The following is a 14,294-nucleotide window of genomic DNA, read 5'->3' on the forward strand; positions in this document are numbered from 1 at the left end:
CTAACAGGAGAGACCTGGGAGAGTTCTGTTGGGTCCTCTCTGTGTTTGCCTCTGGATGTGGCCTTTAGGTTGCAGCTTTGCCGTTGCCATAGCTGAGTGGATTTTGAAGTATGGACGAATTTTTTTTTTTTAAACACTTGCATTTTGGTCTGAAAGATGTTGCTAGAACTGTGTTTTATTTTAGAAATACCTGCTGCATGTTTGCATGAAATGGAGGCCCACTGTTTTAACTTGACAGCAGAGAACGTGTTTTAAGTGGTTGGACATTGCTTGTAATTCCAGGAATGCTGATTGTCAGTGATTTTTGCATGCATGTGCGTGCTCAGTCATGTCTGACTCTTTACGACCCCATGGACTGTAGCCTGCCAGGCTCCTCTGTCCATGGGATTTTCCAAGCAAAAGTACTGGAGTGGGTTGCCATTTTCTTCTCCAAGGGATCTTCCCCACCCAGGGATTGAACCCGCATCTCCTGCATTGGTGGGTGGATTCTTTACCCCTGAGCCCCCTGGGAAGCCCCTACATAATGTATTTTGCCTTTAGGTTTGGATTGAACTTACTGGAAAGTGTAGTCAAGTCTTCCCCAAAGTTGATTTTGAAAAGCTGCGTTCAGTGTTCTGCTTTAGTGGTTGAAGGTGGGTTCTTGTTGCAGAAAAATTTGGTTTCATCCATTAGTTCAAAAATCTCTGAAAATTTACGTCTGCTGAGACATGGGACTGGTGTAATAGGGCAGGCAGGTCAGCACACTCAGCTTTTCTTGCCGACCCAGCTCATGGGCATGGTGACAGTCCCATTCGTGAGAGCGGATTAAATCTTTCGTTAACAGCGCTGGTTTTGTAAGACAGTGTAGACGTCAGGTGTTTCCTGCAGAGTCCATGCTGGTGAAGAGTCTGGGGGCGTTTAGTCTCTCAGTCGTCTCTGACTGTTGTGACCCCATGGACTGCAGCCCTCTGGGCTCCTCTGTCCTTGGGATTCTCCAGACAAGAACACTAGAGTTCCATGCCCTTCTCCACGGGAATCTTCCTGAAGATCTGTGGTGTGACCGTTTGCACAGTCTGCAGTGGCCTTTTCTGTGCTACACCCTTTGCCGCCGGCCGTCGTGCTGCGCGGCGCCCTCGCCTGGAGCTCCTCCGCGCAGACGGCTCGCTCAGGCTCCGTCGTCAGTGGGTTCGCGCTTGGCGCTGCCCCCTTGAGAAAACGACCGCTGAGCGGGGCGGGCAGTCCTCACTTGGCTCGCAAGCGCCAGCTACCGGAGGCTCGTCAGCCCTCAGCTGCAGCCCCGTTGCCATTTCTGCCTCTTGTGAAGAAGTCCTGTGACGAGCTGTTGCGCATTCAGCGCTCGCCCTCCCGCCTCGCTCTTTGTGCTGTGGTCTTCTGTTCCAAGAGCTCGGCCTGGCGCCGCGGTGCTCAGCGCTGTCCGCCCGCGGTGCGCGTGGGGCCCTCGCCCGCTTGGTCTCGGCCCGCGAAGGCGGTCTTTCTGACACGTGCCCGCTGTCTGGGGCGATGCTGAAACCGCTCCTCACGCAGGCTCGGCTCTGTAAAGCTGGCACGAAGTGTGGTTGATGGAACTAGAATCCAGGTCAGAGGGATGCGGAGCCAGCTGGTCTCACCTGTCGGTCCGTCCGCCTCTTGGGGGACGTCGTCAGACCCGGCTTCGTCAGCAGCGGAGCCGCCGTGTGAGGAGGCCGCGGCCCCGGCCGCCCTGCCCCGTGGGGAACGAGCCCCGACGCGCGCAGGGCGAGAAGCGGGCAGGCCGGCCGCGGCAGCCTGGGAACTTACCTCCGAACTTCAGAGAAAAGAGTTAAGGGGTGACCTCAAACATCTTAAATTTAAAAACTTGTAAGTGTGAAATGGCTTTTCTCTGGAAGTTTATTAAGAATTCTCTTCAGTAATACAACACATACTGAGGAGAGTTATAACGGCGCCTCGAGTCATAACCAAAAAAGAGTGAGTCCTGAGCCCATGGTGTTTCTTGCCCAGGACCTGAAGTACTTCTGTGTTAGCCGGGGGACTGAGCAGCACGGCATGAATGGTGAGCCACAGCAGAAGCGCCCGCCTCGGGGCTCACAGGCACGTAGTAAAGGAAAGGAGACCATCACTGTCGATCAGCTGCACAAACTGAAGTTGCTGGGCCCCACTTTGGTGATAATCCGTCGAACCAGGGGCCTTCCTCATTTTACCGTTCGATTGAGGCTCAGAGAAGGTCAGGGGCTTGCCAGATGGCTCAGCGTTGAGGAGAGGCCTCGAATCAAAGTTAATGTTAGACAGGAGAGGATTTGACACCTCTGAAGTGGTTAGGGCAAAGGCCCGCGGGAGGCCGGCCCGGCCCGTCACAGTTCATCCCCGACCCCGGGGGAGGCGAGGGCCCGCCGGCCGTGCTGAGCGAGGCGTCGGGGTTGCACTTGCACTCGGGGCCCTCAGCTCAGCCAGGTTCCTGAGAACAGGGGTGCCGCCGTCCATTGATGTGTCTTTCGTGGTTGAGTTGCAAGCAACACATATTTTATATATATTTTAAGAAATATGTTTATTTAGCTGTTCCGGATCTTAGTTGCAGCATCTGAACTTCGGTTGCGGCATGAGGGATCTAGTTCCCTGACCAGGGATCGAACTGGAGTCCCTGTAGAGGGAGCTCGGAGTCTCAGCCATTGGACCACCAGCGAGGTCCTTTTTTATCTTTTATCTTTTTTTTTTTGAGGTGAAAATACAGATTTCTCTCTGTCGTTACCCCAGTGGAGGTCTTTAAAGCTCCTGTAAGGAATTTCCCGAGTTACCAAATTCAGAAGAGTGTTCACCCTTCTATAGCACGTGTGTTCACACCGCACGTGTGTGTTTAACCTGTATTGTCTCAGGGCAGGTTTGGGGGGAAGCTTCACCCCTTAGCAGTCAGCGGCCTCCATTATCACCACACCACGTGCAGTGAAAGATCATTGAGGTTATTAAGATTATCATTCCTACTTTCAGTCTTCTCACTAATGGAGGGTCAGTCATATCACCTGTGATATGAAAGATAGGTTAACACCACTTTTTTTGACTGAGGAGTTATTTTAAACCAAAACATGTTTTTCATAGGAATAATATTTTAAAGCATTTCTTGTCCGTGAATAGATACTGGCCAAATGTTAGGGGAGAAGGCAAAGGGCACCTTATTTAGGCCTTAAAATATGAGCAATAATCCACACACTGAAATGTGTGAAAATGAATTAAAACGTTTTTACTTAGATTTTGTACAGTGTCAAGCGCACAAAGGACTTTGTAGATGATACTGATGAAACTTTCTGTAGTAGAAGTTGAAACTTGTTAACGGAGCACATGCGTGTTTGTATAATATCATCATGTGATTTTGGTGAGGTTATGAATTCCTAATAAACAAAAGCACATTCTGAAACCACCCCCCCCTTAGGGAATGCAGTTAAATCAGGAAGCTTCAGTGAAATTTAAAATATTTCTTTGTATTTGTATAATAATACCAAGAGGAGACCAAATGGGGATGATTTTCCTGTTTTGAGAAGAGAATATAGTCACTCAGAACTGCCAAATTACCTTGTCCATATTTTAAATAACGAAAACCAAAACCTGTGTACTGCAGCGCTATTCTTACCATGAAGCCCCAAGTCCACATTTATGAACGGAATTAAGAGTTTTCTGGGTTACAGGTAGACACTGCACACTGTGTGATCTCCGTCGTGTTTTGCAGCAAAACATTTCAGTAGTTACGCCCAGTAGGAGAAGCCAAGACTGCAGAGTCCCTTGCAGCAGCTAGGCCGGCTCTGCTGCCACGGGAGTGCTGGGCCAAGCTCAGGGAGCTTGTGGTCCTTCGCTTTGTAATCATCTACCTCAGTTTAGCAGTTAAGTGTTAGTCATGCCCAACTCTCTCCGACTGTAGCCCACCAGGCTCCTCTGTCATGGGATTCTCCAGACAAGAATACCGGAGTGGGTAGCCATTTTCTGCTCCAAGGGATCTTCCCGACTCAGGATTGAACCTGGGTCTCCCGCATTGCAGTTCTCCAGGTGTGGTCCCTGGGCCACAGGGATCCCAGAAAGCCTTTAAAAGGAGGCTTCACATTCTGCACTCTTTGTGGTGTCCCTGGGACATCCTCTCCCGTCACCGGGCGGACATGCACCAACAGCCCAGAGCGGCATGGCTGCCGCTGCTGGAGCCTCCGTGCAGGGTGAGCCCCAGACACGCCACTCAGCGTCCTCAGCTGGAAACACGCACCAGTGAACCAGTGAAATTGCTCAGTCGTGTTCAACTCTCTGCGACCCTGTGGACTATAGCCTGCCAGGCTCCTCTGTCCACAGAATTCTCCAGGCAAGAACACTGGAGTGAGTTGCCATTTCCTTCTCCAGGGGATCTTCCCGACCCAGGGATCAAACCCAGGTCTTCTGCATTGCAGGCAGTTGCTTTCCTGTCTGAGCCTCCAGGGAAGCCCCAAGGAAAGCACGCACCAGGCTCCCCTAAGACTGTCCTTGATCGAGCAGTAAAGACTGTTTTAGATCTCCACGGGAAGAGCTCTGGACGCAGCAGGCTCCTGCACAGACCAGTCTCTGGGAAGCGCCTTGGTGACTGGCAGTGTTGTGTTCGAATTCACTGTATTTTTCATGGAACACCATTTTTCCTTGAAACAGACAACCAGCTTACTCACACTTGGGCATTTGATGGGCTTTTTTTTTTTTTTTTTTTTTTTTGAGAAAATGAATGAAATTATTAGCCCGCCAATTTGAGGAAAATAAATTTGTTGTCATTGATAAAACTTGAGCTTTCAGCTAAAAATCAGAATTTAGGAAAGCTTGCGTCTGCTTGCCACTGTGAGCTTGTCGACTTCCCGAACCATAAGGCTTCTTATGAGATCGTCATTATGACAATGAATATGATTTTCTCCATATTATGTCTTGTACACTTGATTGCCCACTATATTCCAGGGCTTGATGCTACAAAATTGTTGGGGGGTAAAAGACCCATTCAGAGTACGAAGTAGACTTTTAGTAAGCTGTCATTTGTCAAATCCTGGTGTAGAAACAAAAATATCTACAATTGCAGAGGCTATTAAGATACTCCGTTTCCAGTGGGCATTCTGTAGGAGGCCGGACCTGCTTAACTGGCTCCAGCTGAAGTCCCCTTTGGTGACAGGGCGGGTGTAGAAGCAGTCGAGTGTCTCACTGTCTTTACTAAGTTCGTGTGAATGAGTTTATTATTGGTATTTTTAAATGAATTAATGAGTAAAATATTTGTTAAGCTGCCTCATTTTACTTTCTAACATGGTATAATAGCTGTAATCCACTTAAACAGAGTCTCTTTGGGGTCCTGAAGAATCTTTTTTATTTATTTATTTATTTGGTCCTGAAGAATCTTAAGTGTATAAAGGGAATCCAGAGACTAAAATTTTGGGATCTGCAGCTTTAAGGCCTCATGACTCAGAGTGTGACCCCAGAAGTCACCTGATTGTAGAAACTCCCTACAGACAAGACCTTACGGTGACTCTCCTGCATCAGGGAGGCACTGCCTTCTGGAGCCAGACCTGGGGAGCAGCTTCCGGCAGACGAGTGCTGGGCTGCAGCGATCCAGCGGGGGGTGAGCCCACAGCCTTCTCTGTGTGGGTGCTCCCCGCTCACCTGTCTGTCTGCTGTTCAAGGATTTCCTTGAGGAAGGTGTTCCCATACGCTTGAGGTGTCTGAAACTGCCTGAAATCTAGGCGCAGTGTGGGCCCAGAGAGTGTAGGCACTGGGGCTTGGGGCTCGGGGGCGTCTGTCTGGGCTCGCCTGTCCCCTCAGCGGTCCCCGCCTCATCCATGCTTTGCTCCTGTCTCAGAAGACAACCAACTTGAGATAGGAGGATACAGACAGAAGCCATCCCACCGGGACTGTGGTTGTATGTTTATCTCGAAAGCAGTCTGCACCTTTTCATCAGGTCTTCCCTGTGGACTTGCAGCTGTGTGGAAATGCCTGCGTGGAACCCTCTTTGAGGGGGTGGTCGCGGGGGACGCTCGTGCAGAGACTGAGAGGCTCCCAGGCTCCGGCGGAGGCAGATGTTTTACACGTTTTTAGTGGGGTCGGCTGCTCCGTCTGAAGTGGGTGACTACGCAGAGCATGTTTGGGTTAAGTGCACAAGCAGACAGTCTAACGTAAACTGTGCAGCAAAGCCTCCCATGCCTCAGCGTTAGTAACGATTTATCTTCTTCTTGTTTTCAGGGTGAATCTGTAAAATATTTCCTGGATAACTTGGATAAACTCGGAGAACCAGTAAGTTTTCAGGCAGTGTTTACGTTTATTGTCGTTAGAAAGCAGTAGCCAGGGTGAAGAAATTTGGAGAAATTATGTACTGAGCTATTTCCTTTTTCCTCATGGCTGTATTTGGATTGTTCCTGCTTCATTTTTTCCCTCTCTCTCCTCTCCTGACCGCTGCCATTTCCACGAGGAATGCCCTGCCCACTGTTTCATGAAAGTACAGCTCTTTGCAGAAAGAAGTTTATGCTTGAAAGAAGACGGCACATGAGCACGTCCACGCGTGGTCTCTGCTTTTCTGTAAGCGGAGGCTGAACAGAGCGCTCGCTGAGTTCAGAACTTTGCGACAAACAGTGTTTTCCAGTTCAGGACCCCCATTTGCAGGGTTGGAGGATAGGAGGCTGGATTCTCGAGGCTGTGACGCGGGCAGAGTCACCCTTGCCGCGCCAGCTGGACTGACCGGCGGTGCATCCCCCGTGGCCCCAAGCAGCAGAGGCTGGTGCTGGCCGCTGTCCACACGGGGCTCAGGCAGAGGCCTCCCTGGAGGAGGCATCAGGCTGCTGGGAAGGCCCCTGAGGGCCGCTGCCCTGGCACTGCGCCAGTCCTGACCCTCCCTGTTTAACCCTGAACATAAAACGGAAGGAGAGCAGAATGAGCCCTGCTGTGGGCAGGAAGCAGCCCCTGTGCCAGGCTGTGTGGAGAAGGACCTCCTTGTGCTCTCGCTGGATGCGCTTTGCATTTCCTCTTGTCTGTTGCTTGGTGGCACCTGTCCCCCTGCACTCAGGATGTCTCCCCAGACGCGGGTGTCCTCGGGGCGGTCTCTGTGTAGGCCCCTGTGTTTGTCTGTTTTGTCCACTCCATCCACATCAGTGAGACTGTGTGTGAAGACCTACCTCACTGTCACCCTTCCATCAGGTTAGATTGTAGTCAGCCTTAAAGAAAAGTTAAGTACCAGCCAAGTGGAGAGAAGCTTTGGTGGATAGACGCAGTTTTTAAGAGTTATTTCATGTTTTCCAACTGACCTGTTCTTCTGAGCTCGCCTTTCCGTGTAGCCTTCCTTGAGCACACCACTCATGGTCCCTCCTCTGTTTTAAGACTCCACTGCTTGTGTTACAGTTGTTGATTCCTGTGAGGTTGGCTGGTCTTTTCCCCTCTTTCCCTGAAGGCAGGGACCATGTGTCTTGGTTCTGAAGAGCTGAGTTCTTGCTGCTTAGCGACAGGGCCCGGCACCTCTTCGACACTCAGCAAATGCCCGCCAGGCTCCCCTGCCCTCCACTGTCTCCCAGAGTTTGCTCAGATTCATGTGCAGACCAGTTAATGGCACACTCCACTTTCTCATTATTCCTGAATCACTGAGCAGGAAATATTTCCTCTTTTCCAGGAGTACATTCCGTCCCAGCAAGACATCCTGCTCGCCAGAAGGCCCACCAAAGGCATCCACGAGTATGACTTTGAAATCAAGAACGTGCCTTTCAAGATGGTCGACGTGGGCGGCCAGCGGTCGGAGCGGAAGCGCTGGTTCGAGTGCTTCGACAGCGTGACGTCCATACTGTTCCTCGTCTCCTCCAGTGAGTTTGACCAGGTGCTCATGGAGGACCGCCTGACCAACCGCCTGACCGAGTCACTGAACATTTTTGAAACCATCGTCAATAACCGGGTTTTCAGCAACGTCTCCATAATTCTGTTCTTGAACAAGACAGATTTGCTTGAGGAGAAAGTGCAAATTGTGAGCATCAAAGACTATTTCTTAGAGTTTGAAGGGGACCCCCACTGCTTAAGAGACGTCCAGAAATTCCTGGTGGAGTGCTTCCGCAGCAAGCGCCGGGACCAGCAGCAGAAGCCCCTATACCACCACTTCACCACCGCCATCAACACGGAGAACATCCGCCTGGTGTTCCGCGACGTCAAGGACACCATCCTGCACGACAACCTCAAGCAGCTGATGCTCCAGTGACGCCCACAGGGCCCGCCTCCTCTCGCCTTCCTGTGTTCTGTTTGTTTTATTTTTAAAATAGAAGTTTACAGCAGGAATTAGAACAGTCTTGATTCTGGGTTTAACTCCTTGGAAATCTCAGTCCTCCTCCTGCGACTCCGGCCCCTGGCGGAGGGCCGCCCATGACCGCCGCCTGCGGGCACAGCTCCGGCCTCCCTGGACAGGCCCTCCCCCCCCAGGCCTCAGACGCGCTGTCCTTCCAGCTCTGACCCTTCCACTTCTCAAACAGTGCCCCTGTGGCGCCAAGCGTGGCAGGCGCCCTGGGCGCCGCAGGGCGGGGCCGAGCGGGGCCCTCGCTTGCCGCACGCGGCAGCCGCGCCTGTGGCCAGCCTCGGTGGGCTGTTGGGGAAGGAGGGCCGTCGGGGAAGTTTGCTCTGAGGGGTGGCCATCCGTAGACTTCCCCGGCTTTGGCCTTCATGTTCTTCTGATTGCTCGTGTCCCCAGCAGCTGTTCTGAGTTTCTGTGGCTCCTGAAGGCAGTGCTCGGCATGTGTCTTAGTTCACGTATGGTGTCTCATCTGGCGCTGGTGGAAGCTCCCTTGTGGTTCCGTGTGCACAGGCGCGTGCCGTTCCCAGGGTTTTGATTAGAAACCAGAAGAGTGGAGTGCAGGCTGCCTTTCCCATACTTAGATATGTCATCCAGGTGCCATGCAGGAAACCTTGGCCATAGCAGCAGCTAGAAAGTGCAACCTGGTAACAGAACTTTCTCAATAAACATAGCCCTTCCCAAGGATGTTTTGTTTTCCTCTCAGACTTTGAGACCCCGTCTCAGACGCGGTAGGGCCCACAGTGGGAATCCCTGTTGCACCATCATGGACGTGGTTCTTTCACGCTCCTGCCTGTTCCCGTCAGCTCCAGATGGCAGCATGTATGGGGGTTTTTGGGTTTTTTGGAGCTTGCCAAGGGCAATGTTTTCCTGTCAGCCTATCCAGAAAGCCATGGTTGGAGGCCCTCACTCCTTCTCAGTGTGTCTCTAAGAGGCTGTCGGCCTATCCAGAAAGCCATGGTTGGAGGTCCTCACTCCTTCTCAGTGTGTCTCCAAGAGGCTGTGCGTGTTGGCAGCACTGTTGTTCGTGGAATTCCAGCTCCTGAGGTGCATTTGGAAGGTTCAAGGATTCTCCCAAGAATGAGGAGTCGTGTTCCAGTTCCTGCTGAAAGATGGTTACATGTGACCTCCCCCACCATGCCCCAAATTAAGACGCTCCCTCCAAGGAGCTTTGCCATTAACAGACGCATCCTCCGTGAGCGCCTCAGAATGGCTGGTTTTCGGCATTGAGAGGCCCGCCCTGTAGGTTACGTGTGGTGGTGCAGTCGGGTAAAGGAACAGGTGTACAAGGTGACAGTTTGGAGAGTCTGATGGTTTTTCTCCCCTTCCTGAAAATTGTGATTGACTGTGATACCTGCCCCTTCATTAGCTGACTGTTTTCAGGTATTTTACAGGCGAGCAGTCCTTGAACAACTGGTTGGAATTCTGGATCCCCCAGCCCGCCCCGGTCGGGCTCTGGGTCTGTGTCGCAGTCAGCTTAGGATAGGACTCTGCTGGGACCTGACCAGGGGTTGTCGGGCGCCTGACTTTGCTCGCACTTGAAGCTCCTCCATCGTTCCGCCCACAGCTGCCCGTGTGTCCGTGTCCTGGTGATCCTGTGCTGCTGACGTGAGCCCCGCCCTGCGACACAGGCGTCCGTGGAGCAGGGCTCGCGCGTGTCTGAGAGTTCTGTGTCCAGTGCTTCTCACCAAACACAAGTGTGTTGTTTAACCCGCAGCGTGAACCATTTCAGGGCACAGCGCATGCACGCTACAGAGACGGTGGTGGAGGTCTGTGTGTTGGTTTAGCAGGTGGTGGTGTTTCATGCACTCCAGTGAGGGCTGAAGCCAGTTTCCAGTGTGCGCAGTGAGAAGGGATGGTCTCAATCAGGTCCTCGTTCACATCTCTGATATGAGCCACACACACTGCCCGTCAAAGCAGAAGTCCCCATTTTGACCACCACAGTCAAATGTTAAAGCACCAAAGAGATGGGATACTGTTCTGAGCATTTGAGATTCCTTTCCTGATGTGTGTGAAGTCTCAGAGTCAACTTCTTTTTAAAGTAAAACCTCGAGTATATTTTGAGGTAGTAAATTACTCATACAGGCTTGCCGGTTCAATCTGAAGGCTTTAGTTCACGTTTTATATACTGTATATTTAAACCATGTGAGAGAGTCCTATACCTATATCATGAAAACCAGATCCTTTTAAAATACCACTATGTGAAGGGGAGGTGGAAATTAGGGACAGAACTGCAAGGGTGCTCGTAGTTTTCCCCATGCCTGTTCCCCTACCCCAGTCTCTCAAAATGTAATTTGAATTTAAAATTCTTCACTGTATTTAATTTTCTAAGTCTTAATGGTTACAATTTGGAGTAAAATGTGCCTAATTCTCCATTACATTCTGTTCTTAGGTCTGAATGTCCTCTTGTTTAATTCTTAAGAAATGTCACACAAGTGTCTTCATTGACCTTGAAGAACCTTACAGTATACAGAGTTGCCTTATAAAGCAAAGAACACCTCAGATTTTTGCTTTTTTTTTTCTTAAATAGAGAAGCGTTTTTGTCAGATATTTTTCTGAAGATCCAAATAGTTTAAAGGCATGCCTCTACCACTTAAATATTATTTCTAACAACCCACATCATTGCTTGCTGCCAAGTGCTGTATTAAACTGGAATCTTGAGTTGTGTTGTCTGGAATGGGCATTTGATAGCTGGGGCATAAGAGCAACTGAAGAAGGCGTCATGGAAGGCGCACCGCGTGTCCGTCACACGGCGAAGGTCCTGGTTAGGCTCTGGTGAGGTTGCCGAGGGGAGTCCTTGTTCAGTGGTTGGTATAAAGCAGGAAGAAGTCGGATTCCCCCAACCCCAGGAGTGATTAGAAGTGTTGACTTATATGTACAGAAATCATGGGCTCCATAATTGTTTGTAAGCAGAAATGAGTACATCTTAACTTCTGGCATCTGCCCAAATACTTGTATCTATGCTTTTGGTAGGATGTTATTTTCAGCATTAGTACACACATCCGGTTATGCCTTATTTATATGAAGAATAAAATTACCAAGTCATGTTCTGCAATGTTCTGAAATTCAAATCACTGTGTGAGAAACCCTCAAATTGGTGCTTTCATTATATAATGAGACATTGCGGCAAAGCCCCAAACCAGACCATCTGAAACAAGATTCTCTCCATTGCAGTCTGTAGAAGTGTTACTTCTACGTGTATTGAGAAGGCTGCGTATCAGTGTTAACTCTCCATTTCCTGTTTGAACCCGTGAAATCATGCCTGTAAATCTCAGTCACACATTTGTAATAATCTCCCTAATAAATCTAGAGAAAGCCACTCTGTTACCTTTTCATTTCTTTTAATGAAAGAAAGTTTTAATTGAGGGATCAAGAGCACAGATTCTGCATGTGTCTTTTTTTTTTTTTTTCAGTTGAAAATCTGACTTTGTCTTTCACATCATTTCAACATGCAAAGTTACATTACTCACAGGTGATCTATCCATAGGTCTGTGATGCTGGACTAAAAGTGCTGCTTTTTTCCTTCCTTCGTTCTCGTGATAGGATCCAGATTGGCTTTTCAGTGTAGTAAACACGAGGAAGGGAGGGAGTGTGTGAGTATGTCTCCACGTTCCAGATAAACAGTAAACATTCCCATTATTTTATGGTACGAGGTTAGGGCTTCATAAATTTATAGAGAGTAAAAAGTGAAGTGAAGTCGCTCAGTCGTGTCCGACTCTTTGCGACCGCATGGACTGTAGCCCACCAGGTTCCTCAGTCCATGGGATTTTCCAGGCAAGAGGACTGGAGTGGGGTGCCATTTCCTTCTCCAGGGGATCTTCCCGGGCCTCCCCACATTGTAGGCAGACACTTTACTGTCTGAGCTACCAGGGAAGCCCAATAGAGAGTAAAGTCAAGTCTAAACCTGGATACTTGTAAACAAGTTGAACTTCGTGGATTTTTCAGATGCCATCAACTTGCTACTAGCCTTAGCAGATAGTGATTGTTAACATGGCTTGCAGTACACCACTGGCATTCTTACGTCTGTACTTGAATGTATAGTTAGCATATAAAGAACTCATCCTCGCAGCGTCTAGGTCTAAGCGTCTGGTTTCCAATGGCAGGGCTTACATGCAACAAAAAATGTTGGTGGTAGGGCAGTGATTTCTGGGTTGGTCAGAGATTTTGCGACCTTTCCAAAATGGCATCACCTTTGATAGTGATGAGCATCTCCAGATGGACGGAAGCAGGGCCCCAGAACGCAGTGCACTGTCAGGCCACGAACCTCCTGATGGAAGGATGCGCCTTGCTCAGCCTCTGGTCTGGGCTTGTCTCTGGAAATCCTGTTTGTAGTGCTTCTTGCCACAGTTAAGTGGTGTGTTCATCCTCAGTCATGCCTGTTTAGGGGTTGATTCCTGGAAAGGACCTGTAACGATGCAGTGGACTATACCGTTTACCCTTTCTTTACCTCTTACTTGAAAGTAGAATTGCAAAATGTTGAAATGGCTTTCCCTGCTACTCCAGCGTGGTAGAGCTCATTTACCACAGAAGCCTTATCAAAAAGTCTTATTTTGTAACAACCTGGTAGATATTGTACCTAACAACATGATTTCTATTAGCTCTGTATCAAAGTATTTGCAGCTTCAGATTTTTTAACATCTATCTTTTTATAACTGAGAACTGAGCACATTATCTGGTAGTTGTACATTTTTTTTTTTCTGTCAGTGCTTTAGGATTGGCAATAAATTATTTCTACAGGAGGTCTGAAAGTGGAAAGAATGATTTGATAAAATGAATTCCTGGTCATCAAGGCTTTTTACTTTTGTACATATTTTGCAAAATTTTTTGCCTCTTGCTATTAATATTTGCTTTGTAAAAATTACTGACGTTTAATAAACATTTATAAACTGTCCCATACTATGATGTTATTTAAACTAACTCTTTGATTAATGTCAAGAGCAAAGCAGATACTTAAAGTCTGAAAGAAGTCCCACCCGGTGGCTGGAACCTCAGAAATCTCTCTCTCGGCAGATTTCTGATGATACTTTGACCTAAGTTAGTCTATAAACGTTTCCTCACTGAAGAAGGGATGTGGATTTCAAGGAAGTTCCCAGACACCCGTTTTGATGCAGCAGCCAGGAGCGGGAAACACCACCTTTTCTCTCTGCTGCTCCTGAAATCACAGGTCAAGCGCCCGTGTCTGGGTTCACGCTTTGTCCACCTGCCAGTCTAACACGGTTGCATCTTTTGTAGCTGAAATGGCGTTTTAAGAGCAAACTGACATGGTACCACTCCTTTTATTGCTTCAAGGAACTTTATGATTTACCGAAAAATTGCACAAATAGCAGTTTCCTAAAACTCCACGCTGGGTGATAGTTCCCCCAGGTAGCATCTTGAACTGCCCTTGAACTGTCCATATCTCGCATTACACTCATGTCCCATCGTAGTGCGTGTGTTAAAATTAATGAACCAGTGTCGACACTTTATTCTTAACTAAACCTGTACTTTGTTCCGATCTTGGTTTTTCCCTGCTGCCCCTTTCTATTCCAAGTCCATCCAGCCAGGACACCATCTTAGGATGACGTGCCCTGTCTGTCTGGGCTCCTTTGGGCCGTCACAGCCTCGCAGACCCCCCTCGCTCTGGTGGCCTCGGCGGTTTGAGGAGGGGTGCTGGCCGGCGTTTGGTCGGCAGTCCCTGTCGGGAGCAACTTGGTGTCCTCTTTGTGATTGGACAGGGCTCTGTGTCCGGGACCTCACACGTGAAGTAGCACTTGTTCAGTGACGTCAGTCCTTTCCCTTTGCAACTTCAGCTCAATTAGAAGTCGTTCGATGACTTTCCATCTGGGTACACCTTTCCTTAACTGCCACTGCGGGATTTTTCTTCCCCGGAGCAGAGTGAAGGGGCTTTTCCTACCATCGGGATTGCAAATCGTGTGAACAAGCTTTCGTGGTGATGGCTGTAATCCAGGGCTGGTTGGTTCCAGGCGTTTCGGGCAAAATAAAAATTGTGCCCAAGAACTCAACATTTACTGTGAGATTTCCCTCTTAACCGCAAGAAAAA

General features: G+C 49.2%; 1 protein-coding gene across 3 annotated transcripts in view; it reads left to right on the forward strand.

Annotated features, from left to right (window-relative positions):
• GNA13 (G protein subunit alpha 13) overlaps positions 1–13,145 on the forward strand; it is a 33,065-nt gene extending 19,920 nt beyond the window's left edge. Inside the window, exons 2-3 of one of the 3 annotated variants that reach the window (XR_008712774.1) lie at positions 6,184–6,234; positions 7,598–7,680. Coding sequence is in view for 2 of the 3 variants with exons in the window: in XM_055574961.1 (XP_055430936.1) it covers positions 6,184–6,234; positions 7,598–8,170 (624 nt within the window). In the remaining variant the exon portion in view is untranslated. Of the gene's footprint in view, positions 1–6,183; positions 6,235–7,597 lie in introns of all 3 variants that reach the window. The other 2 variants (XM_055574961.1, XM_055574962.1) reach the window with 2 other exon arrangements.
• The last annotated feature ends 1,149 nt before the right edge of the window (positions 13,146–14,294 follow it).

Source organism: Bubalus kerabau, chromosome 4 (assembly GCF_029407905.1).
Source record: "Bubalus kerabau isolate K-KA32 ecotype Philippines breed swamp buffalo chromosome 4, PCC_UOA_SB_1v2, whole genome shotgun sequence".
Classification (NCBI taxonomy): domain Eukaryota; kingdom Metazoa; phylum Chordata; class Mammalia; order Artiodactyla; family Bovidae; genus Bubalus; species Bubalus kerabau.